Source organism: Halictus rubicundus, chromosome 17 (assembly GCF_050948215.1).
Source record: "Halictus rubicundus isolate RS-2024b chromosome 17, iyHalRubi1_principal, whole genome shotgun sequence".
Classification (NCBI taxonomy): domain Eukaryota; kingdom Metazoa; phylum Arthropoda; class Insecta; order Hymenoptera; family Halictidae; genus Halictus; species Halictus rubicundus.
The window spans coordinates 1,197,769-1,218,301 of record NC_135165.1 but is presented as its reverse complement, the minus strand read 5'-3'; the positions used below and the strand labels follow the sequence as shown (position 1 = coordinate 1,218,301).

At 37.4% G+C, this 20,533-nt stretch overlaps 3 protein-coding genes across 6 annotated transcripts; 1 reads left to right on the top strand and 2 right to left on the bottom strand.

The window, feature by feature from the left end:
• Positions 1–210: 210 nt before the first annotated feature.
• Ari-2 (E3 ubiquitin-protein ligase ari-2) lies at positions 211–4,178 on the bottom strand. 4 transcript variants are annotated; one of them, XM_076802548.1, is made up of 8 exons: positions 4,124–4,178; positions 2,821–3,343; positions 2,473–2,704; positions 2,283–2,400; positions 1,970–2,194; positions 1,673–1,885; positions 1,448–1,599; positions 211–1,308 (listed from the first exon to the last, which is right to left on the bottom strand). In XM_076802548.1, the coding sequence occupies exons 1-8, from the start codon at positions 4,157–4,159 to the stop codon at positions 1,299–1,301; spliced, it is 1,509 nt and encodes a 502-aa protein (XP_076658663.1). In that variant the 5' UTR covers positions 4,160–4,178; the 3' UTR covers positions 211–1,298. The 4 variants fall into 4 exon arrangements, with proteins under 4 accessions (XP_076658663.1, XP_076658664.1, XP_076658665.1 ...); XM_076802549.1 differs by lacking the exon at positions 4,124–4,178 and adding an exon at positions 3,896–4,094; XM_076802550.1 differs by lacking the exon at positions 4,124–4,178 and adding an exon at positions 3,445–3,821.
• A 968-nt stretch (positions 4,179–5,146) lies between these two features.
• On the top strand, positions 5,147–11,904 carry LOC143362564 (uncharacterized). Its single transcript, XM_076802838.1, has 15 exons — positions 5,147–5,346; positions 5,932–6,110; positions 6,186–6,390; positions 6,456–6,652; positions 6,733–6,961; positions 7,075–7,231; positions 7,314–7,545; positions 7,621–8,467; positions 8,569–9,317; positions 9,403–9,566; positions 9,689–10,111; positions 10,200–10,375; positions 10,462–10,709; positions 10,800–11,063; positions 11,150–11,904. The coding sequence occupies exons 2-15, from the start codon at positions 5,971–5,973 to the stop codon at positions 11,322–11,324; spliced, it is 4,206 nt and encodes a 1,401-aa protein (XP_076658953.1). The 5' UTR covers positions 5,147–5,346; positions 5,932–5,970; the 3' UTR covers positions 11,325–11,904.
• A 1,069-nt stretch (positions 11,905–12,973) lies between these two features.
• Positions 12,974–20,151, bottom strand: LOC143362563 (ras GTPase-activating-like protein IQGAP1). The gene is made up of 26 exons (XM_076802837.1): positions 19,832–20,151; positions 19,575–19,668; positions 19,264–19,498; positions 19,028–19,172; positions 18,801–18,958; positions 18,587–18,721; positions 18,441–18,525; positions 18,275–18,366; positions 18,036–18,198; positions 17,808–17,971; positions 17,603–17,737; positions 17,381–17,537; positions 17,061–17,306; positions 16,837–16,985; positions 16,628–16,771; positions 16,255–16,560; positions 16,003–16,167; positions 15,815–15,928; positions 15,400–15,737; positions 15,104–15,328; positions 14,648–15,038; positions 14,394–14,573; positions 14,197–14,326; positions 13,860–14,130; positions 13,499–13,780; positions 12,974–13,424 (listed from the first exon to the last, which is right to left on the bottom strand). Exons 1-26 carry the CDS (start codon positions 20,049–20,051, stop codon positions 13,064–13,066), a joined length of 5,085 nt encoding a protein of 1,694 aa, XP_076658952.1. The 5' UTR covers positions 20,052–20,151; the 3' UTR covers positions 12,974–13,063.
• Positions 20,152–20,533: the final 382 nt, after the last annotated feature.

Here is a 20,533-nt window from a genome sequence, read left to right as displayed (position 1 = left end):
AATTTCTATAAAATTCTACTCGTAAATAAAGTGTAATGAGTAGGGATTTTCTGGAAATTAATGGTATACACAATGCATTCAAAAAGCGTTCCGAATTTTTTTAATGATCTTTGCTTTACCGATTGAACTGGTTAGCGATATTTTTTTTAATCAGGGCACTCGTTGAATACACTATGCATGTAGATTTAAATAAATGATTATATCTCGAAACTGGTTTCAGTTAATTTACGATAAAGTTTATTTCTCTCTTAGCGACACAGTGGTTGTTACATTTAGTTTGGCGCGATGGCCATTGCTGTAATAATATATTCATCGACGAATCATTGACAATCATCATTCTTTCGTAGAATATCTGGCTATTCTAACGTTATCGTGTTTAAATAGCTTACAAAGAATTAATGCTCGGTTACGGCTACGTTCGTCGGAGATGTCTTTGATCGTTGCATACATCTTATACGCTAATTATAGAAAACGTCACATCCTTTTACATTACCACAATATTTACACGGCAAAAGATACCATTCGTTGGCACCTAATTATTTGTTAGGCTACCTGCTTTCTGTTTATTCTTTTCTTGTAAGTTTGTCGGTACTAAAACGTATCTTAAATAGCAGCATTACTCGAAAAGAAATGTTAAAAATTTCCATCGACCAACGTTGTTTAAGTTTAAGTTCATTCGATGGCGCACCATGTTAAAGTACCCATAAGATTCGCAATTGTTACTGCAGTTGATGGCGGACTTTACTGTAAGCATCGACGAAAGTAGTCCCTAAATATTGAACCTCGAAGAAAGCGCTGCATCGTTATGGAAATACACTTAGACTAGGAAATTAATATACGCTCTACAACAAATTTTAACAGTCAGTCGGTACAATTAATACTTTCCTATTTCCCTCCCGTTCCCCTTCTCTGTGGTGCTAATTTTTGTTTACGCACCAGTAGAATCATTCGTTATGTATCATTACATAAATAACTTAGCTTAGCTAATAACTTAGTTAGCTTAGTTAAATAACTTTTGCTTAACTTAGATTCGCTTTATCGGAAATCCAATTTCTCCCTTCGAAAATGTCACTCGTGGTACAAACAGACCAAATATCCGTCAAACATTATAATTGAAAAAAAAAAAAAACAAATAGTTTAATGCTAGGAAACACTATCATCTTTCGGCTGGAATTCTTCACGTGTTAAGAGAGATATTTTCTTCGGTTCTCGCTTGTTGAACATCTGTAATCGTCCTTCTAATCATTAAAACTTTGTCCTATGTTCTGTGTCTTGTCCTCTTAGTGACGAATAGTTATCTAGTACATGCTACATAGAAAATATTATTTCTTGGAATATACGATTAATCGTTTCAAAAATTAAACTGCAATTGCTTTACAAGTTTGGCCCGAATGTAAAAAACGCGTTAGTGATTACAGAACACATTACATGTCCGATGAATGCTTACACCTCGAGGAAGTCCTTTAACAACGTCACACGACGTTTCTCGGCAATGTCCATTTGATTCTCTAGATCCCCGCGATCTGTCGTTTCCGCGTGCTCTATCTTCCAAGACAGATTTTCTATTTCAGCTTCTAACTGGGCTTGTTGATACTCGAACTTGAAATAAAAACGCTTCGTCAGCTCTCTCCGTACAATGCGCTGATTTTTATTATGTTGAACGAAGTTTTACCAATTCTTTACGCGGTCCTGGTTCCATATAGTAAGCATAGGGATAAGTATACTGCAAAGTGTAACGGCAACGTGCCAAAAGTGACGCAGCTTCGAACAAATGCTGCCAGTCGATCCAAGTTCCGCTCGCATTCATCACCTTTTTATTTATTCGCATTTTTATTCCCTCCAAAGTCTGTTCTTCTAACTTTAACGATTTACTGTGGTTCTCCCACTAATCGAGTCGAATCGAAAAAAAAGAGTTTAATATTAATTTTTTTTAACTATGCACATTTCGTACAACCTAACTCAGACTCACCCTCTCATAGTAGTGAAGATACTTTTTGAGAGCTTCTCGAGCCTGTGCATGAACACTTTCATGAGCAATGTTGGGATTCTCTTTGTAGCGAGAACATTCATAGTACTCGGTCCCATGCGCTTTCCAATCTCCAAGGCACATCCAACAGAAGTCATGTTTACAGTTATAGCATTGCATGTGATTGCAGCCACCGTTCTTCTCTATGCAAATATGACATTTTGGACACTGCAAAGTAAATGTTCATTTTTTTACTAAATCGCGATTCTGTGTACAGCAAGACCTCGATATATATGTGGAAAGGATGTGCACTAACATCTTTGGTGTGGGCACTAATATAGTTAGCTGTCTCAGAGTCGTCTGCACACTTTGTCAACCATTTCTTAATTGTGTTGCAGTCAGTAGGTGCATGGTAATCCATACCACAACGGAAGCTAGAATCGTTGCAATATTTATTTAGAATCGAGTAAATCTTTATGCACCCTGTTGTACAGTGTGATGCATACCAAAATATAGTTTTACATGATGTACATATAACTCTCTTTGCCCGTTGTTCCTTCGATCGCATAACTATTTGACAATTGGGTCCAGGACAGAATCTCAATTGCGGATGAGATTTCACATAGTCACAGAAAGAAAATTGTTGATACCTCTCTCTCATATTAGGCTTTGTAAGTAAAGACAAAACAAAGTCTTCTGGGGCTAGAACGTCGCATTCTTGAGCCATACAGCTTATTCCTAAGAAAAATGAAGATATCTGTTACAAACTCTGGTCGAAATATTAATGGAAGCTGTTAAGGCTGTAATGAAACACATTGTAATTTCAAGTTGAAACTGTTATAGTTGTTTCTTACCTGTAGAGATACCTTGAGTTATTTGTACTTCAAAATGCATACACCAACAGTCTTTACAAAACGAATGTCCACATGTTAGTGTAGAAAACTTATCAGCAGGGTAAACTGTAACACAAACTGAACACAATCCACCCCTTTGACCTTTAGATCCTGTCACTGTGTCTGTTGGAGGAATTGGCTTTACTTTTGATTTAATTAATAAACTGGAAGCATTGGTACTATATTTTACGATGATATCTTGTAATGCCCAATTGTGCGCATGTAATAAAACTTTGGCTAACGACGGTGTTATGTGAAGACTATTACTTAACATTTCAACGTATTCGTTTAAAAGTCTTTCCACTTCTTCGACTCGCAAACAATCGTATATAGCATATTCTGGATCCCTTCTGTTTTGATCAGGATCTATGTCATTATCGACCTCACCACCCCATGGTTGAACATTGTAATAGTCTTCATAGCCTGGATCTCCGCAGTCGGAATCGGAATAATCCATTTCACTGTCATACTCTTTGCTTGACATCTGCAACACAGAGAATATAGCCTTTTCTTTCCTAAAAAACACAAATATCTAACTACATGCTCTAAACAGTCTTATTCAATATGCAATGTATACATGTGTACACTATGAGAGATAATCTTTCATAACCTCGTATAAACTATTATTTATTTACATATGTATATATAGATATATATTATATATATTGGACATACACTGTGAAAGAATTATGTTAATATAACATTAAAAAATTGAAGAAACATTTCATCGAAGGGTGCAGCAGAAGGGAAACATTCGAGTCAGAACTTTCTACGAATGTGCAAAGTTTCTTTTCGGTTGGTACGGTTTTGTGGAATTCCTTTATTGAACAGTTTACAAAAAATGAAAATGAAAACCTATTCGGAATAGCCCGACGGAAAATGATGTATCGACCGTGCTCAAATATTTTCAGCGAGCAAACGTAAACGCAGCGTCTCGACGTGACGTTTCGTAAACAATTTCATGGAATTTCGAACGTTGTGTCACAATTAAACTGTACATTTCCTTTCGAAACTCAGTGCAAGAACGGCAACCCACCTTTAGCGTCCTTATTTATCAAGAAAGATGCATTGATGTTTCTATTTCGCGAGTGAAACGGTAAAAGTTATTTAAAAGGCCTTATCGTAGCCGTCTAAAACTAGCAGTCACACCAGCGCATGGGTTCTATGTATACTTCTAGTCTCTCACAACGAGCATACGATGCGGACGATGTTGTAACAGATGATTTCATTTTAATCTGAGAATAGATAAGAATGTCAAAATCACCTGATAGAACGCAGCTGGGACCTGCAAAGTGAACATTATTCTACAGAAACATTTAATGAAGGTCAAAGTCTATTCTGGAACGCAGAAAATTCATATTTCGAAATATTTACATATTTACTGCATGTGCATCGATGAATCTTATAAAAAAATTTGAAAATGGACTACACGTATTTGTCTTCTATTACATTGAATTTTGTCAAATGTCCATATGATTTTTATGTATATCATAGCAAATGTATTAAGGCAAATACGTAAGCTAAACTAATGTTACTACATTAAGCTGCAAATTTCTAATTCTTTCAATAAGAATTCTAATTAAATAAGGGTAGCATAATAATCATTTTAAATTTCACGCGCGTTACCCAGACAGTAGTAACATATAACGCAAGATGGCGATAGTATCGCATTAACAGAAAAATGTATTGAGATTCTGGTCATCAAACAGCGTCATTAGCTCGTACTGGCAAAACGCGCAAGCTTGTAGCCGATTAGTGTTTAGGATTCTGCCGCTGGGTGGCGCCACGTACATCTTCCAGGAAAATCTGCGAACAGCGCCATTACCTCGTAGTGGCAAAGCGCCCAAGCTTGTAGCCGATTCGTGTTCAGGATTCTGCCGCTGGGTGGCGCCACGTACATTTTCCGGCAAAATCTGCGAACAGCGCCATTACCTCGTAGTGGCAAAACGCCCAAGCTTGTAGCCGATTTAGTTTTCGGGTTTCCACCGCTAGGTGGCGCTGGTGGCCCACAAATGTCGGTAATTCGGTCCGTAACGTTTGGCTAACAGTTTGAGTGTTTTGCCGCTACGATCTAGTGGCGCTATTTACAGATTTTCCAGGCCAAAACGATGATGCAGATTCTGATCCTGTCTGCCTAGGGATTCTGACCTGTTCCGTTGGTAGTTTTCAATAGAGTTTCTCATAAAAACTATATTAAGTTGCTTGAAGTTGCCGTGTCATCGGTTCTCGATTCTCTCGTGTACAGAGCTGATCGAATTAAAATTCGTGGTCAACGAAACGTAACTCTTGCAACACTTGAGACACACAGCACACAGCATAGCAGAAGACAGTGGAAAAACCGTTGGTGGCCTGTAGCCGTTAAATGGAAGACTAACGTAACCTAGACTGATAGCGTCCTTATTGGAGTTATCCAGACTAGATCTGCTCCAATTCGAAGGTCCGCCGTTATTCAAAGAATATTATGCAAAGTTTTGATACGTGCGAAAGGTAAGCGTTTTCGCATGAAAACAGAACTTACGCTTCGCGCTGCTCTTTAATGAATCGCACAATTGTTTGCATTATATTGGGCCCGATGCATCATTAGGCCTCGGCTCGCCCCAAGACTAATGCGGCTCCGTTTTAAATACACGTTAAATATGCGAATGAAGAACTTCTTCCACATGATCGATTAAGCATATACTTTCCTTCGATTTATACGATCACCTTCTCAGTTTTACCATTTTCGATTTATATCGTTCTTACGACAGTGTTCGAAAAAGACTACTTAATTATATATTCTTGCTTATATGTGTCATCGCCTTCTCGTTTACGTTTGTAAAATGGTTTAAACACTTTCAAGAAAAATAGAAATCTGACAGTTAACGTCCCAAACAATGCATACGTACTGCTAAAAATTTTATATCATTTATAATATTTGTAATTTATTGTAAAATATTTTAATTTTTATATGTAGTTTTACTTGGTATTCCTATTGTTCTTTTTTTGTTTAAATTTTAGCATAGAATTTCGATTTTAGTTTGATTTACTGTTTTCGCTTCTCAATATTTTCTGGAGTAATTTTCTTTCTTTCAGAGTATAAAATAGTTTCGTTAAGAATATATAGTGTTAAGAATGGATCCTGCAACAGCCATAGCTCGTTCCAAGGAAAACATTCAACCATTGCGTTATGGTCGAAATCCAACACAATTAGGGACTGCACTGAGAGCACAGGAGGATGTAGATACTCAGCAGTTACTTTTGCAGGAAAAGCAGTATGTGAAATAAGAGTTAATGTTGACTATACAATTCAGAAACGAGTATTAATTTTTCTGTATCTACATTTACAGAATGTATGAAGCTGCAATTAAAAATTATGAAGGAGATGATCCTTTAGAAAATTGGTATGAATACATATTGTGGGTGGAACAAAGTTATCCAAAAAGTGGACATGAGTCTCACGTTGGTAAACTTTTGCAACAATGCTTAGCCATATTTGAAAAAGAGACCAAGTATCATCAGGATCGTAGATATATACGTCTTTGGATCAATTATGTGAGCACTTTTGAAAAGATTTTCTTCCAAAGAAAGAGAGAACTAAATAAAAATTCTGTTTGCAGATCAACGTGCAAAAGAATCCATTAGAATTGTATCAACTTTTATACAACAATGGAATCGGGACTATGATTGCAGACATGTATAGAGCATGGGCTTTTGAATTGGAACAAATAGAAGACTATAAACGCGCGGACAAAGTTTACTTAATGGGCTTGACTGCAAGGGCAGAACCTCTAGAAGAATTGGATTATGCTCATAAGTAAAAATCGTAGCGATTTTATACTTAAAGAAGATTTTTACTTTGTATCAACCCTATTGAATTCCTTGTTCTGTCTTCAGGAATTTTCAACTAGCCGTTGCACGGAAAACCTTGGGACACAATGACGATCGTAATGAGAGATCACTGCTTGAACAACGACAGGCTTTCAGTTCGTTACGAGCCATAAAAGCTGGGAGAAAAGTTAGTAGCGTGCGTACGGGGCATCGAGTGCGTGAACACTGTCCAGGCACCGTTCCGCAAATTTCGTCAGGGATGCATAATGTGAATTCAAGGATACCTATATATGAGGTATAAAAATTAACAGAAATAATCCGCTAAACTACGGATCTAGTGCTTTAAATTGCACATACTGATTTTTGTCATAAATGCATAAACTGTTTACACGGAAGTATTTTTAATAGGACAATGTTCCTGGAGATCTGAAGGGTTCCATACTCGACCATGTTCCAGTAGAGGACACAGTTCATAAAGAAAACACTATTAAACCTGGTCCATGGAACGGGAACGGGCAGAAACGATGTCCATTGATGACATCGATTACAAAGTCAGCTTTCAAAGGTGCAATTCTGTTTGTATGAAAACTAGTATTAATATATATGTACAGGAAACGTGATTTTACTCACTGTTATTTAAACAACAGTTCACGAGGATCAACCAGATGACTTCAACGGAAGCAAATTAAGATTATTCCCGAACCATACGTATTTTTTTGATGGCAGTAAATATGCCGAACATTTAACAGTGCCTGTATTTGTACCCGATGCTCCGAATTCAAATATTATATTAAGACCGCATTATCCAAAAGATTTAGTCTATGCAAATAATATGGATACGAGTATGGAGGAAATTAGGGTCCAACGATATTTGCAGAGGTAACCATTATTTTCATTACTAACTATTTCATAGGTGAATATCATTCGATCGTAATAAACACCATTTCATTTCAGAGCACAAGCTTTAGATAAAAGACACGAAACTCAAGATTTAAGGGTAGCTGATCCACAAGTCCACCACAAAAGCTACGAAGCCGAGCAGCATGTGCATCATAAAAGTTTCGAAACTGAACAACAGAAGCACAATCTATCCTTGCAAGAATTGATGAGACAGAGACAAGAGTACAAGCAACAAGAAGAATTATCGGAGAGACAGAAAAAATTGCAACAGCAACAGAGAGAAGCTGAGCAGTTCGAAATAGATAGGCAGAGGCTGCAGGCCGAGCAGGAGAGGCTTCAGAGACAACAATACGAAGCGGAAAATCAAGCGTTAGAAAATCAAAGGCGCGAGGCAGAACAAAGAGAGCTAGAAAGACTGGAAGCCGAACGAATCGAGGTGGAGAGAGCCGAAGCACAGAGAATGGAAGCAGAACTGAATTCGCAACGTAAACTGCAAGCTTCTAATTTCATGCATCCACATCACACATCATCCTTGACTGCCGAACCCGAAGAACACCTGCTCGGACAAAGTATCACGGTCAACACGAAAGAAGCGATGTCAGTTGTACAAGACATGTGGCGTTCGCCGGACACAGGACCTGCTGTTCCCAATTTTCGTAATTCTATGGCGCCTAGGATTCCAGACTCGAAAGTTTTGAAAATGTGTTTCGACATACATTTGGATAGTTCCATGACTCAGCATGCAATGTCTGGTAGTAAGCACCATTCAGGGTACAACATACAGCCGTACAACGATCAAGAGAATCACCAAAACTATTCCACCCACCAGTCTTATACTCCCCAGGAACATCAGGCTCCTTACAGTCCTGGATTACACAATACGTACCAGTATCAAATGCAGGTATAACACAAGAAATCTATTCTCGCTGACCTAACATTTAATGAAGCACTTGTCAAGTAAATAGATTTTCTATAATAATGTTTCAAATGATCGGTTTGCAGCAACATCATGAGCAACAACAACAAGTACAACAATCCCATTCCCGACCGCATCATTCGCAACACCATCAACAATTGATGCAAACGCATCAGCAGGCTGCCCACGTAATGGTGCACCATCAGTCTCTTTCCCATCCGTCACACTTGCAAAGTCACAGCCAGATCCAACACCATCAACCCCATCACCCGCAACAACATCAACCATCGCCTAATCAACATCTTCATCATCAGTCGCATCCGCATATGCAACATATGCAGCACGCCGTTTACGGTAGCATGACACCAAACGACATCCCATACCAACAGTACCCACCGCAGCTGGAATCCTCGTTGTTGCAACACAACGTCGAGCCTCCGAAACAGCTCCACTACTCCCCGTACAACGAACCGGATATCGAAACCAACAAACCATATAGAATGCCTCCCGAGTTACCCTACATAAAGTCCCCCGGCATGAATCGTCGAGACATAAAGTATCTCGAAGGTGCCGAAGACAAAGAGAACGCTGTTGTTGTTGATTATAATGGACCGATCGAGGAGAATATGACATCCAAGCCCGTCGATGAAAACAATTTATACATTGACGAAAGCCTCGGTATTAGTCCACTGTCGGGCAACAATGATACATGTTACACCGAAGCATTTAATACGCAATTGACTAGCTCTACACCTATGACTAATCATTTTAGACAATCCTACAAACCAGCCGAAGGAACATCGCAATATGCGAATCAATGCTCAGCATCTCAACCGTACGTAACATGTTTTATCTTCTATGGTATAAGTTCAGGGTGACGTACAGTATTCGTATTTGTAACAATTTGATTTTTTTTTTAGAGCTTCAGAGGCACCGAATGTAGAAGGTGAAGAAAAATTAAGTGTTATTTTAGAGTCTACTAGGGAATATATCTCGAGTAGTTCCAGCAGCAGTGGCCACACAAGAACTGCTGCATCCGGTTTCACTTTCACCAAAGAAGATTTGGTCCCTATAAAAGAACAAGGTACCATTCACCCCCTGTCTTTCTTTCAAGTTCCTCCCTTATTCCTTGTTGGATTAATCAACTATGTTCAAAGTTCGTTTGCTTGTTATGATACTAAAGTACAGATGTCTTTCTTCTATTAGGTGAAAGCGATGAAGGTACAGACATCACGCTGCCTGCGAATCAGCCGTACGAACAAACGCTTCAAGCCCAAATACAAGCTGTACACGCCCAAAGCCCGCGTACAGTGCAACGCAATGTGGATCAAATCACTTCCGAGATCAAGAAGAATTGCGATCTACGAAAATCGATCAACTTCAAACTGAACGAGGTAGAGGAACAAGAGAAGCCTGACACGATGGAATGCGAGGAGCATCATGAGCCCATGGAACAAGCGGAGGAGGAAACGTTTCAGTTCCCATCGGGAGATCTAAATCCGTTTGACAAAAGTTTGATAGCCGGTCTTTTAAAGAAAATTAAATTCCCTCACCCGCATCACGCAGAAGGATACGTGAGATTAGATACTAATTTAAATAAGCTTGTGCCTTCTACTGTGGTTATGCTCGGTTAGTATATTTCTATGCAACAGGACCGGTGTCTAAGTAATAATCGTTGAACATCTATTCAACTAATTTGCCTGTTCAATGTGTACAGGTAATGAAACGTACGATTTGGGAAAGTGCCTTGGAAAGGGAATGTATGGTACAGTATTTAAAGCAGTAAATCTTCAAACAGGTCAAACGGTTGCTCTGAAAACTCAAAAGCCTGCCTGGGTTTGGGAATTTTATATCACTAGAGAAATAAAAGCTCGCCTCACTAATCCACACGTGGTATTGCATAACATTAATTTATTGTAATCGTAATATAATGATAGCTGTTCTTAACGGCACCGTTAATGCATTCTCCTTATTTCCAGCTACGTGGATTTATGGACGTTTCGATGGCATACGTTGCAAACAACGGCAGCGTGCTGGTCTCAGAGTACTCCAAATTTGGGACACTATTAGCCGTAGCGAATCAAATAAAACTCGCCACGGGTAAACCGTTGGTGGAGCACTTAGCTATATTCTTCACGATCGAAATACTGCAAATTGTAGAGTATTTGCACAAATGCCGAATAATACACGGGGACATTAAGCCAGATAATTTTCTGTTGATGCGTTTGTACGTATTTTCCGAGCATAGTATGCACCGATACATCCGATCGTACTACTATTACATCATAGAAATTTTGTAAAACATGTTAATTCGTAGGCCTACAGAAGATGTACGACCAACGATACAGCTGATCGATTTCGGGTGTAGTATAGATATGAGTCTGTTACCAGAGAAGATGACGTTCACTCAAGTTATAAAGACCGAGGAATTCACGTGCATTGAAATGCAGACAGGCAGACCATGGACTTATCAGACGGATTTGTATTGTTTAGCCGCAACGAGTCATTGTTTGCTATTTGGTAACTATATGAGAGTCTCGAACATCGGTGGTCGCTGGTTTATGACCTCGAAAATAGCCAGGTATTAAAAGTCGATGAAAATTATATTATATTTATCAGTCAGAAAGGAGAATATGCGTTAGTTCATAATTATTTAAATAAATCTAGGTACATGAAGAGACCAGTATGGGAGCAATTCTTCACAGAATTATTAAACGTTGAGTCCTGCGATAAAATGCCTGATTTATCGAAGTTGCGCAATATGATGGAAGAAACATTAGCCCAAATGGCGGACGCGCAACAAAAAATTAGAAATTTTGTCAATATTTTGAACAAACGATAACACTTACTGAACGTGTTGCTGTATCGAATGTTATGTTCCAATGTGTGCACATACTTAGCAAAGAAGCAGGAGAGGAAGAAAACAAGAAGGAGAATTAATATTATAATGCTATTTATTATAAAAGTTAATACTACAGTGATATATGTACTACACAATTAATAATACATGAAAAAATGCACTTTATGGCCTGCTTCGTGGAGGCTCTAACGAACTATATTGCTTGCACATAATTAATTCGACTAGGAACACTAAATATTTGATTCGATTAAAACGGGAAAAAATAATGAGAAGGTAAACGAAAAACTTTTATATTACTGACATTTTGTGCGCCATAAATTATAAAAATGTCTTTCAAGATACCTCGTGACGCAGTACCTGGATGTTAGCATCTGTCACGTAAATTGTGTAAAGGCAGATTTGTATAATAAAGTTGAGTAAAAAAGAACAAGACTTGAAGAACATGAGAACTGTAAAAAAAAAATAATATTTATAATACAATGCGCGTCTAATAAATGCGTGCAGATTATCTATGTATGTAGTGTTTATATCTTATATATGAAATAAACTTTTGTTTTACGGATTTTCAAATTTCTTACGCGCACGTACGTTCTAACGGGTTTTATTGAAAAGAGAGGTTTTCAATTATTATAGTCGCATATTCTGTAAAAACAACAATAATATTTTTATTATAATTTATTGATTTCGACGCAAACATTTTGTTTCGTCGTAGCAGTCATGATAAATCATTTTTTAAAATGTGTTTTTGTTTCGAATGTGCAGGCTTATTCGCCAGTATCCACTAAACAGGCCTTTGTAGTATATTTTACAATAATAAAAATCTATTGTATTAAAAACATGCAAACGATAGAACCTTCGGACTTATGTTCAGATTATTCAATTTTAGATTTTATAAAATGCACAGGAACACTAGGTTGTCCACTGTTTAAATATTAATAATAATAATAATATAAGTTATATGTATAGCATTATAGACGTATAAATAATAATGGACATCCTATTGTTCTCGATTAGGAATTTCTCAGAATATGCCTTACCTTATTTTCGACGGTGCAACATACAAAATGTTTAGATTCTAATAAGATATATTATATTACATATAATTATTCACCATGCCCTGTGTTAAGGAGAATAACAACCGATAAAAGTGAAGTATGATACACGGCTGGAATTAGATTTAGTTATAAAACGAATAAACTAAGAGAAACATTGTCTCGTCAATAGGTGACATTTACTACCATTAATTTACTTATTTTTATAAATAGTAGAAAAATATATTTCTCTTTTGAAATGTTTGATTGTATTTAAAAATCGTTTTTGTTTCACAGACTTCGTCGCGTATAATTGTTAAGTGTATCTTTCAACACACGTGAAATCGAAGCAATTCAGTCACCATGGATCAGTTTCCATATTTTACGTAATTTTGTAACGTTGACATCTTCTTATACTGTTACACTTTAGCAGTCCGTTACAATACAATACCAAGCTACACACTTGTATCAGAACATTAAATTGCTATACGTACAATTATTTACATAAGTTGATCGTTTGTTAAAAAAAAAAAAGAATTACCATACTAACAATGTAAAAAACGGTTTCGATTTTCTCAATTTTTGGCGTTCAGTTTCGTTCAAGAGAACAGTGATCACAATGCAACATTGCACAAGCAGCGCGCAGAACTCTCTCGTAACCGTAAATAATACAAGTCGTTTCTATCCTCGTCAAGTTTTACCGTAAAACTTTCGATTCAATAAATATAACAACAAGTTCACGTTAACCTTTGCTTTACCAAACATGTCCATGATCGGCGATCCCTCGAATTGCAGCTCGAGCAATTTTTGTATGTCGATGTCGATTTTCTCCATTTCTACGCCCATGAACTTGCAACGTACGCTGAAAAGGCCGCTGTGCTCCGTCGGACTAATTTCGAAGATTACATTCTTGAACTGTGACTGCGGAAGTCCATCGACTTCTAACAGTACGCCTTTCTCTTGCAGCTTTGCGGCAGAGTATTTCAAGGTCATCTTGGACCTTAGCTTCCCGTGATTGTTCTTTTGAATCGCCTTGAATGCTCGCAAAGACCTGCAATAAATTCTCGTAAAGACGATGATCGAATAGACGATATACGTATGTATGTACAACCCTTGTATACACACCCTTTTCCCGTGTGCAAGTTCTCTAAACACCGCTGAATATATTCACTGTAATATTCGACCTGTTCTTGATAGTATTTGCACTTTTCTTCCAGCCTCTGTTTAGTTATTCGCAACGTCTGCAACTCTTTGTTCCGAATAATCCGATACTTCCCTTTGTTGCAAAGATCTTTGGCCACCGCTGTGATAATGTTCTGGTATCCGTCTGCTTGGCTGACCCATCCTCCGAGTTCCAATTTATTAAGATACGCACGCAGCTGTAGCTTACAGTCGTTCAAGGACGAGCTGAACAAAATTTCTACTTCAATTGCATTCTTATTTTGTAGCTTGGTAATTTTCTTTTCTGCTTATCTATTAATTTCACCTTTTATGCATAATGTTTATCGTGGGCGACATACTGGAACACTTGACGTCGTATAATTTTTCCTGCACAGGCGAACAGGAAGTTTCTAATGCGTCCACTAAGGTCTGACCTTTCAAGAATTGGAGGACAGAAACCAACAGCTCCTTGGTTTTGATGAAAAGCCTGTTCAAGTTGTCGTCTCCGTTTTCCGGCACTTGGAATTTGTTGGTGAGTACCAGACACACTTCCGTTTTCCCGAATCGAGCCAAATTTGCCTCGCTCGTGTTATTGGCTGATAAATACAAATCATTTTTATATCGTTTATACTTAACACGATATTAGAGTACGTAATACTTACAGATGCCAAGTAAAGATTGTAGAGTGGGTGCGGGACCTAGATCGTCCAGTAAATCGTGCAGGGGATCCATTGGATCCAAGTCTATCTGATCCTGATACTCCAGCATGAGACAGTGAGTATCACAGATCTCCTGTAATTCATACAATTAACCAGATCTCCGCAAAATCTTTTCGGTGTACCTCTCGGAAGTTACTTACCTGTAACGAAATATATATTTCCGGTTTGTGAATTAAAGTAGCCTCGGTGTACTGGTGAATGCAAAAGTGTTCCTCCAAATCTTCAATCTGACAACAATAGCGGAAGAAACGTTTGAATTTCTCATGGCACTCGATTATAAACGAGTTTAAGCAGACCAAATGCGTTGCTTCCTCTCCGAACTGAAACAAATTTCCATGGAACACCTTTCTTACTTCTACTTCATTCGAACTCCAGTCTCCAAATAAAACATTACCCCTTTTTTGGATGCTGCAAATTGTAATATTTTCGCGATGCTAGCCAAGTTTCTTCGTTGATCGTTCGACAATGACCGGTCAATCGGTAATGTAATTATATCGAAAGCATCTGGTGCCACAATCGCCGCATTAATGAAGTGATAGTAAATAAGATTGCCCACTACTTTCAATATATCTTTCTCCGGAGCATTTGGGAATTTCTCGGTTAAAGAGTCGTTCAAAACCCTTGCCATGTACAACATTCCGTATGGTATGAGATCTCTGGATTCAGTGATTTTCGATAAGAACTCTAAAACAGTACTTTGCAGCAATTGTATTCCTTTGTTCAGTCTTATCTGTACTTGTTCATAATTTAAAGCCTCTTGTTGCGTTACAGTATACGGAAGATCCCTACAAAAGAAACCAAGCACAATCAGAAGAACAATCTATGGACGCTGCAAATTCACTTGGCTTACAGTGTTTCTCCCGTTTCCATTTCTAATTGATTTCTCCAGCATTTGTAGATGTCCACGGGATTTGTTTCTATGCTCAACGTTCGGTCAGCTAAAATTTTTTCAATAATCGGACCTACAATTTGCCTCAAAGCCCTTTGGCCATTTAATTGTCGCGCGTAGTTTACCACCATTTTCAGGACGAGTGGGTTCCCAGTCACAACTTCGGACGGTTTTTGAAATTTGGACCTGCACATTCGATTATATTATTCATTATGCTTTCGAGTACGATTGTATCTTTCACGAAGCCGAAAGTTTACCTAATTTCCTCTTGCAGAGCACTTCTAAATAGCTTCAATAATAAATATTCTTCCCTAATGTTCGAACCGAAATTGAACAATGTCAAGATTACATTCTGGAGAAATTTGTTAGTCTTGCTTTGAGGCAAGAGAAACAGCAATTTCGATAAATACGTGGGATTAGTTTGTAAAGCGTAAAACAAATTTTGGTATCCGTCCAACATTTTCCGCCCCTCTTTTGTCAACGATTTCAGACCTTTGTGCGATGAAACACTATCAGCGTGAATGCTCTTTTGCTCTCTGTTCGCTTGTTTCTGCTTAGCAAGAGTTTCTAAGCTTTTCCCGTGTGCCACAACATCCTGGCAAATTCATAAAGAAATATTATGTACTATTATGGTCCGCTGTCGAATTTCAGATTATTTTTAACAACACTTACCTGTAGCGTAATTCTATTTTGGATAAGTAATCCTATTTTTATGTCCATACTATCTAATTGCTGCGACAAAACCTGATTGTGCCTAATGCTTTTCACTACTTCGTGTTTCAAGTGCTGCAAAAATTAATTTTTCTAGTAATATAAAATAATCGAATCGTTACATAAAAGCGTATGAAACTGCACTGTACTTGGAGCTGCAAATCTCTGTCATAGTCTTCAGCGTTGAAATTCAGAATCGCTGAGAAGTGTCGAACAACTGGGAAGGGTGGTTTGTCCATGTGCAATAGTGAACGGAAAGCTCGTCTTTCTGCTCGGCCACGCCACATAGCTTGTATTCTCATAATCTTTTCCTCCTAAAATGCATAAACAATGTTATATATTAAATAAACCGAGAGGTATCTTCATTTTGTATCAGTTTTGAATTAACAGATATACTTTACATGTTCTCTATACGTTTCCAATATATCTTCAAACCGGGCTTTAACATTCTCGTACGTATTCTGTTGATTTTCTGCGTCTCGTTTACGTTTATCTTCCAGCATTTGGGCATATCTTTTCCGCTGAATTAAACTCCTCCACCATGATTGTATTTGAATGATTTTATGCACGTTCTCGTAAAAATGAGTGAATCTATCTGAAATTCGTTTACGCGACAGATAACCGCGTGCAAGTGCTTGCAATCGTGTTATTTGTTTATTTATTTTGTGCATTTCTTGTTCTCTCATGGTAGTACTCCTTACTATTTTCTGGAAGCGAACACGTGTGTATTAGTTATTTTAAAGTTTTTCTGGGAAATCTTTACCCGTAAGATACCTTTATATCCCCCATATCGATATAAAATGTTCCCGACATGTTTTTAGGACAGTCCCATGTGTAATTATATTTTTCCAGGTCCAAATATGATTCATTGCCTTTGGGAGTCACAAAACGTACAAGCGAGCATTCGTTACTTTCCGTCTAAAATATCAGAAATAAAATGCTGTACTGCAATGGAATATTCAATGCTTGTTTGAACAATATACCTTGATTTTTCTTAAATCGCACAAATTTTGAAAGCATTCTGCCTTGTATTCGTCCGGGATTTTGAAACCGAATGTCTGAAGACAATCGATCGTGAACAACATATCGTTCTTCTGCAAACCTAGATTTACTTGCGACAGAAATGTACAAGCTGCAAATAATTGAATTGCGTCAATAAACCGACAGATACACTGTTTAAATTAATGAACTTGGAAATGAGGTGCACCATTCTGAACAGTTTCAGCCTCCGCAGCAACGATTTGTGTTACAGTTTCTACGTCTTCTAGCCACAACTCGGAGCCATCGAAATGCTTTTCAACGAGACACTTTTTAAATAATTTCAAATAGAGGGACGCATCTTCGAGTGAAGTGGGCTTTTGTAATTTCAGAGCGGTGTCTTTCAAGGCAGTTAAGATTCCGTTTCGATCGCTTTCCGCAACAGCCGAATTTAATTGTCTTAGCACCTGAATGACTGTAAAGATAAAATAATGATAAATGAATAGCAGGATGTACAAAAAAGCTGCATGAAAAATGATTGCAGCGCACCGTCATCGTCATTCTGGCATTGCTGATTAACAACGTCAATGCACTCTTGAATATCGACGTATGCCAGCAACGGGCACTCTTCGGAAACGATTTGCTTTTCACACCGAACCGCTGCCAATGCTCTATAATATTTTACCTTATTCTCATGACTCAATCCCTAAGACGTGATATGAATAAAAATATTTTGCTGTTGCAACGCGTAAAGGGTTTAATTATACTCACAGAGACATGGCAATCCGGATTCGATAATGCTTGATAAATCAAGTCTGGGTTTCCAGTGTCTATAGCTTTACTAATGTGTGCGATCGACGATAACACGCGTAGACTAGCTATTACATCGCTGTACGAAAGGTCGTTCTAATGAGAATATTATTCGTGTTAGTAGCAGTTCATTGCTGACAACTGAATTTCTATCCTGCATCTTTACCTGAGATTCTGTACGGTCCGCTTTCATTTCTTCAAAATACAGTGACATTGCAAATTCATCGATTCTGTCTGATAATCCGAGATTAGCATCTCTCAGAGCACTATAAAAATCAGCTTGCACTCCAGTTTGTAGTACCGAATTCAAATGTTTCATCGCATCATTGCCTGTGCGAACAAAATGCAGTATCAAATATATAGAAGTTGTATGGATTTATTATGGTATACTAACGTTTACAAGATATCAGTGCGAGTTCATTTGCTTTGTCAATTCCTTTCTGGAGCAGTTGTTTCCAATGATGCTGATTTTCTGAATACATATTATTCCATTCAGAGCTTTCCAGTAATTTCATTAACTGTTCTTTATACAATTCTGCATTCTCGTGCGATATATTCTATAAAAAGGAACGAGATATTTGTTAATAGCTTCACAAAAGAATGGAGTACTAAAATTAGTAGTGTGAAACATACTTTTAAGCATAAGGTAGGTGTTACTAAAGCATTCAAAAATTCGTTGTTCTTATAGCGAATAGAACGGGTGACGTTCTTCAGCGCGTATTGAACTGAAAACAGAATACACTCAATAAAAACCAAAACAATATTCTTATAAACTAATATCTGATGTATAATGCTTTACCATTAACGTAATTAATATGTCCTTGAATTTCTGCTTGAGTTAGAAGTTCATCATATACATCTGGTACATAACTGTCGTTGAGGGACTGTCGAAAAATATATTTTTATTAACTAATGATTAACACATTTCAAAAGATTTTTACTTACTCTGTTGAGAGCAGTTTGTGTCTTAGACTCTTTAGCTTCCAGTAAAGTATCACTATATTCTTTGATGTAGTCAGGTATAACATTGTTCAACTGTACTACCTTATTCTGTAGTTTATTCAGTATTTTGTCATAATCCTTATAAAATAACAATTAGTTAGTAGTTGCTTTAGGGGTAATTTAAACCGACTCAAAACCACAAAATAATTAAATATACCTTTTCCATGATTACTTGGTTGATTGCTATAACTGCAGCATGAAGAGTGGCAGCATCAATTTGCATGCTACTTGCAAAAAGGCCCCCAATTTTTTGAAAGGATGGCATTTGTATTCCATATTTTTTTAACTCTCTACTGACTGCATTTATCTCTTCCTCTAGGAAACGTAAAATAGTACAATGTTAAAGTATGATTGACTTTTTAAAATGCACTTTCTATTGTATACCTGTAAAATTGACTTTTCCATACAGGTCCTGAATTTGTGGAGCTTTGCCCAATTTAAATAAATGCGTGCTGAGTGCATGAATGCAATATATTACACGTGGCATATTCTTCTTGTCATAGATATCAGTTGTCTCTGGTTGGAAAGTCTGTGAAAACAATGGTCTCATTATTTGTCAGAAAAATTTACAGCTGAGAACCACAAGGGTACCCTATTTAAATCCTGAAACATTTACATACCAATGGCAATTGCATGGATTTTAAGGATTTTAAGAAATGATTAATATTGTCGGTATGACGAAATTGTAAACCAGCCGCTGCAAAACGTTTCTGTTCAGAATCATAAATTTTATTGACTGGTAGAGTTTCAGGGGCCATGAAATGTGCAAGTTTCGCCAGGTATACGCCGTTCCTTAAATTTTCTTCTAGTTCAGTGGTGGCTGGAAGTGTTTCCCTCAAACAAGCTTCCATCCATCTAAAAAAATAGCACAGTAGTTTTCTTTCAAAAACAGATAACAATAATCTGTTAACGGTGATTGTTAAACATTTACTTTTTAGCTTCTTCCAAGTGACAGAGGTATTCGTATGCGAGCGTTTTCTGACGTTGTTTGTCCATCTCCTCCGCTGACTTACGAGCATCAGTACCTGGGTCATATTATTATCTAATTAATTAGTAATGCATTACATATTTATGATAAAAACAGCGAGCTTTCACACGAGCTACCGGCGAATTGATTTTGACATTTGTTTTCGAATGTATATTGTACCGATTGAATGTCAACCGTCTACCCTGATAAGTCGATCTTACCTTTCTCATGGTTAATCAACTTGTCATCGATGTCGATCATGTCGAAAGAAGAATGAAACACAATTAACGAGGAAAACGATAAAACCCATACGTGATAACGAGGCGGTACGTTAAATCCCAGAAATTTAAACGCGTTTAAAATTCTAGAGCAGGTGCACCTCGGAACAGGCGTGCCAATTAAATACTTTGTCTCGTTCTCGAATCTCATTGAACGAAACATTGTCGCAAACACTTGATTGGATCGTTTGAAAAGACACTAACCGCAAACTTCACATTCTACTAAATTAAAGCGCGCCAAATTTGAAATCTATTAGAGTGGAAATCGATATCAATTTCACAAACTGAATATCAATGAACAAATTATTTTAGTGCAGCACTATCATTTGAACAAAAGTTGTATCATTCCCTCTCTGCGTAGACCAATCACGTTATGTATTTTTTTTTTAAGAAAAGGTATAAGATTTGAGGAAAAGGGTTAAGCAAAAGGAAGGAACACAGAGGAAGGTAAAGTGAAGGATATTAGCCAATTGTCCTTTATTACCATTCTTCGCATTACTAGCATATTCGTAACTGTGCATGCTTTTACATTTTACGATGCAATGATACATAGAACATGAGAGAATATTACAGTTTTTTTTAACGATATTTATTTCTGAATCCTTTGATCGTTTTTAATCGTTTAATCCCTTCCAACTGCTAAAG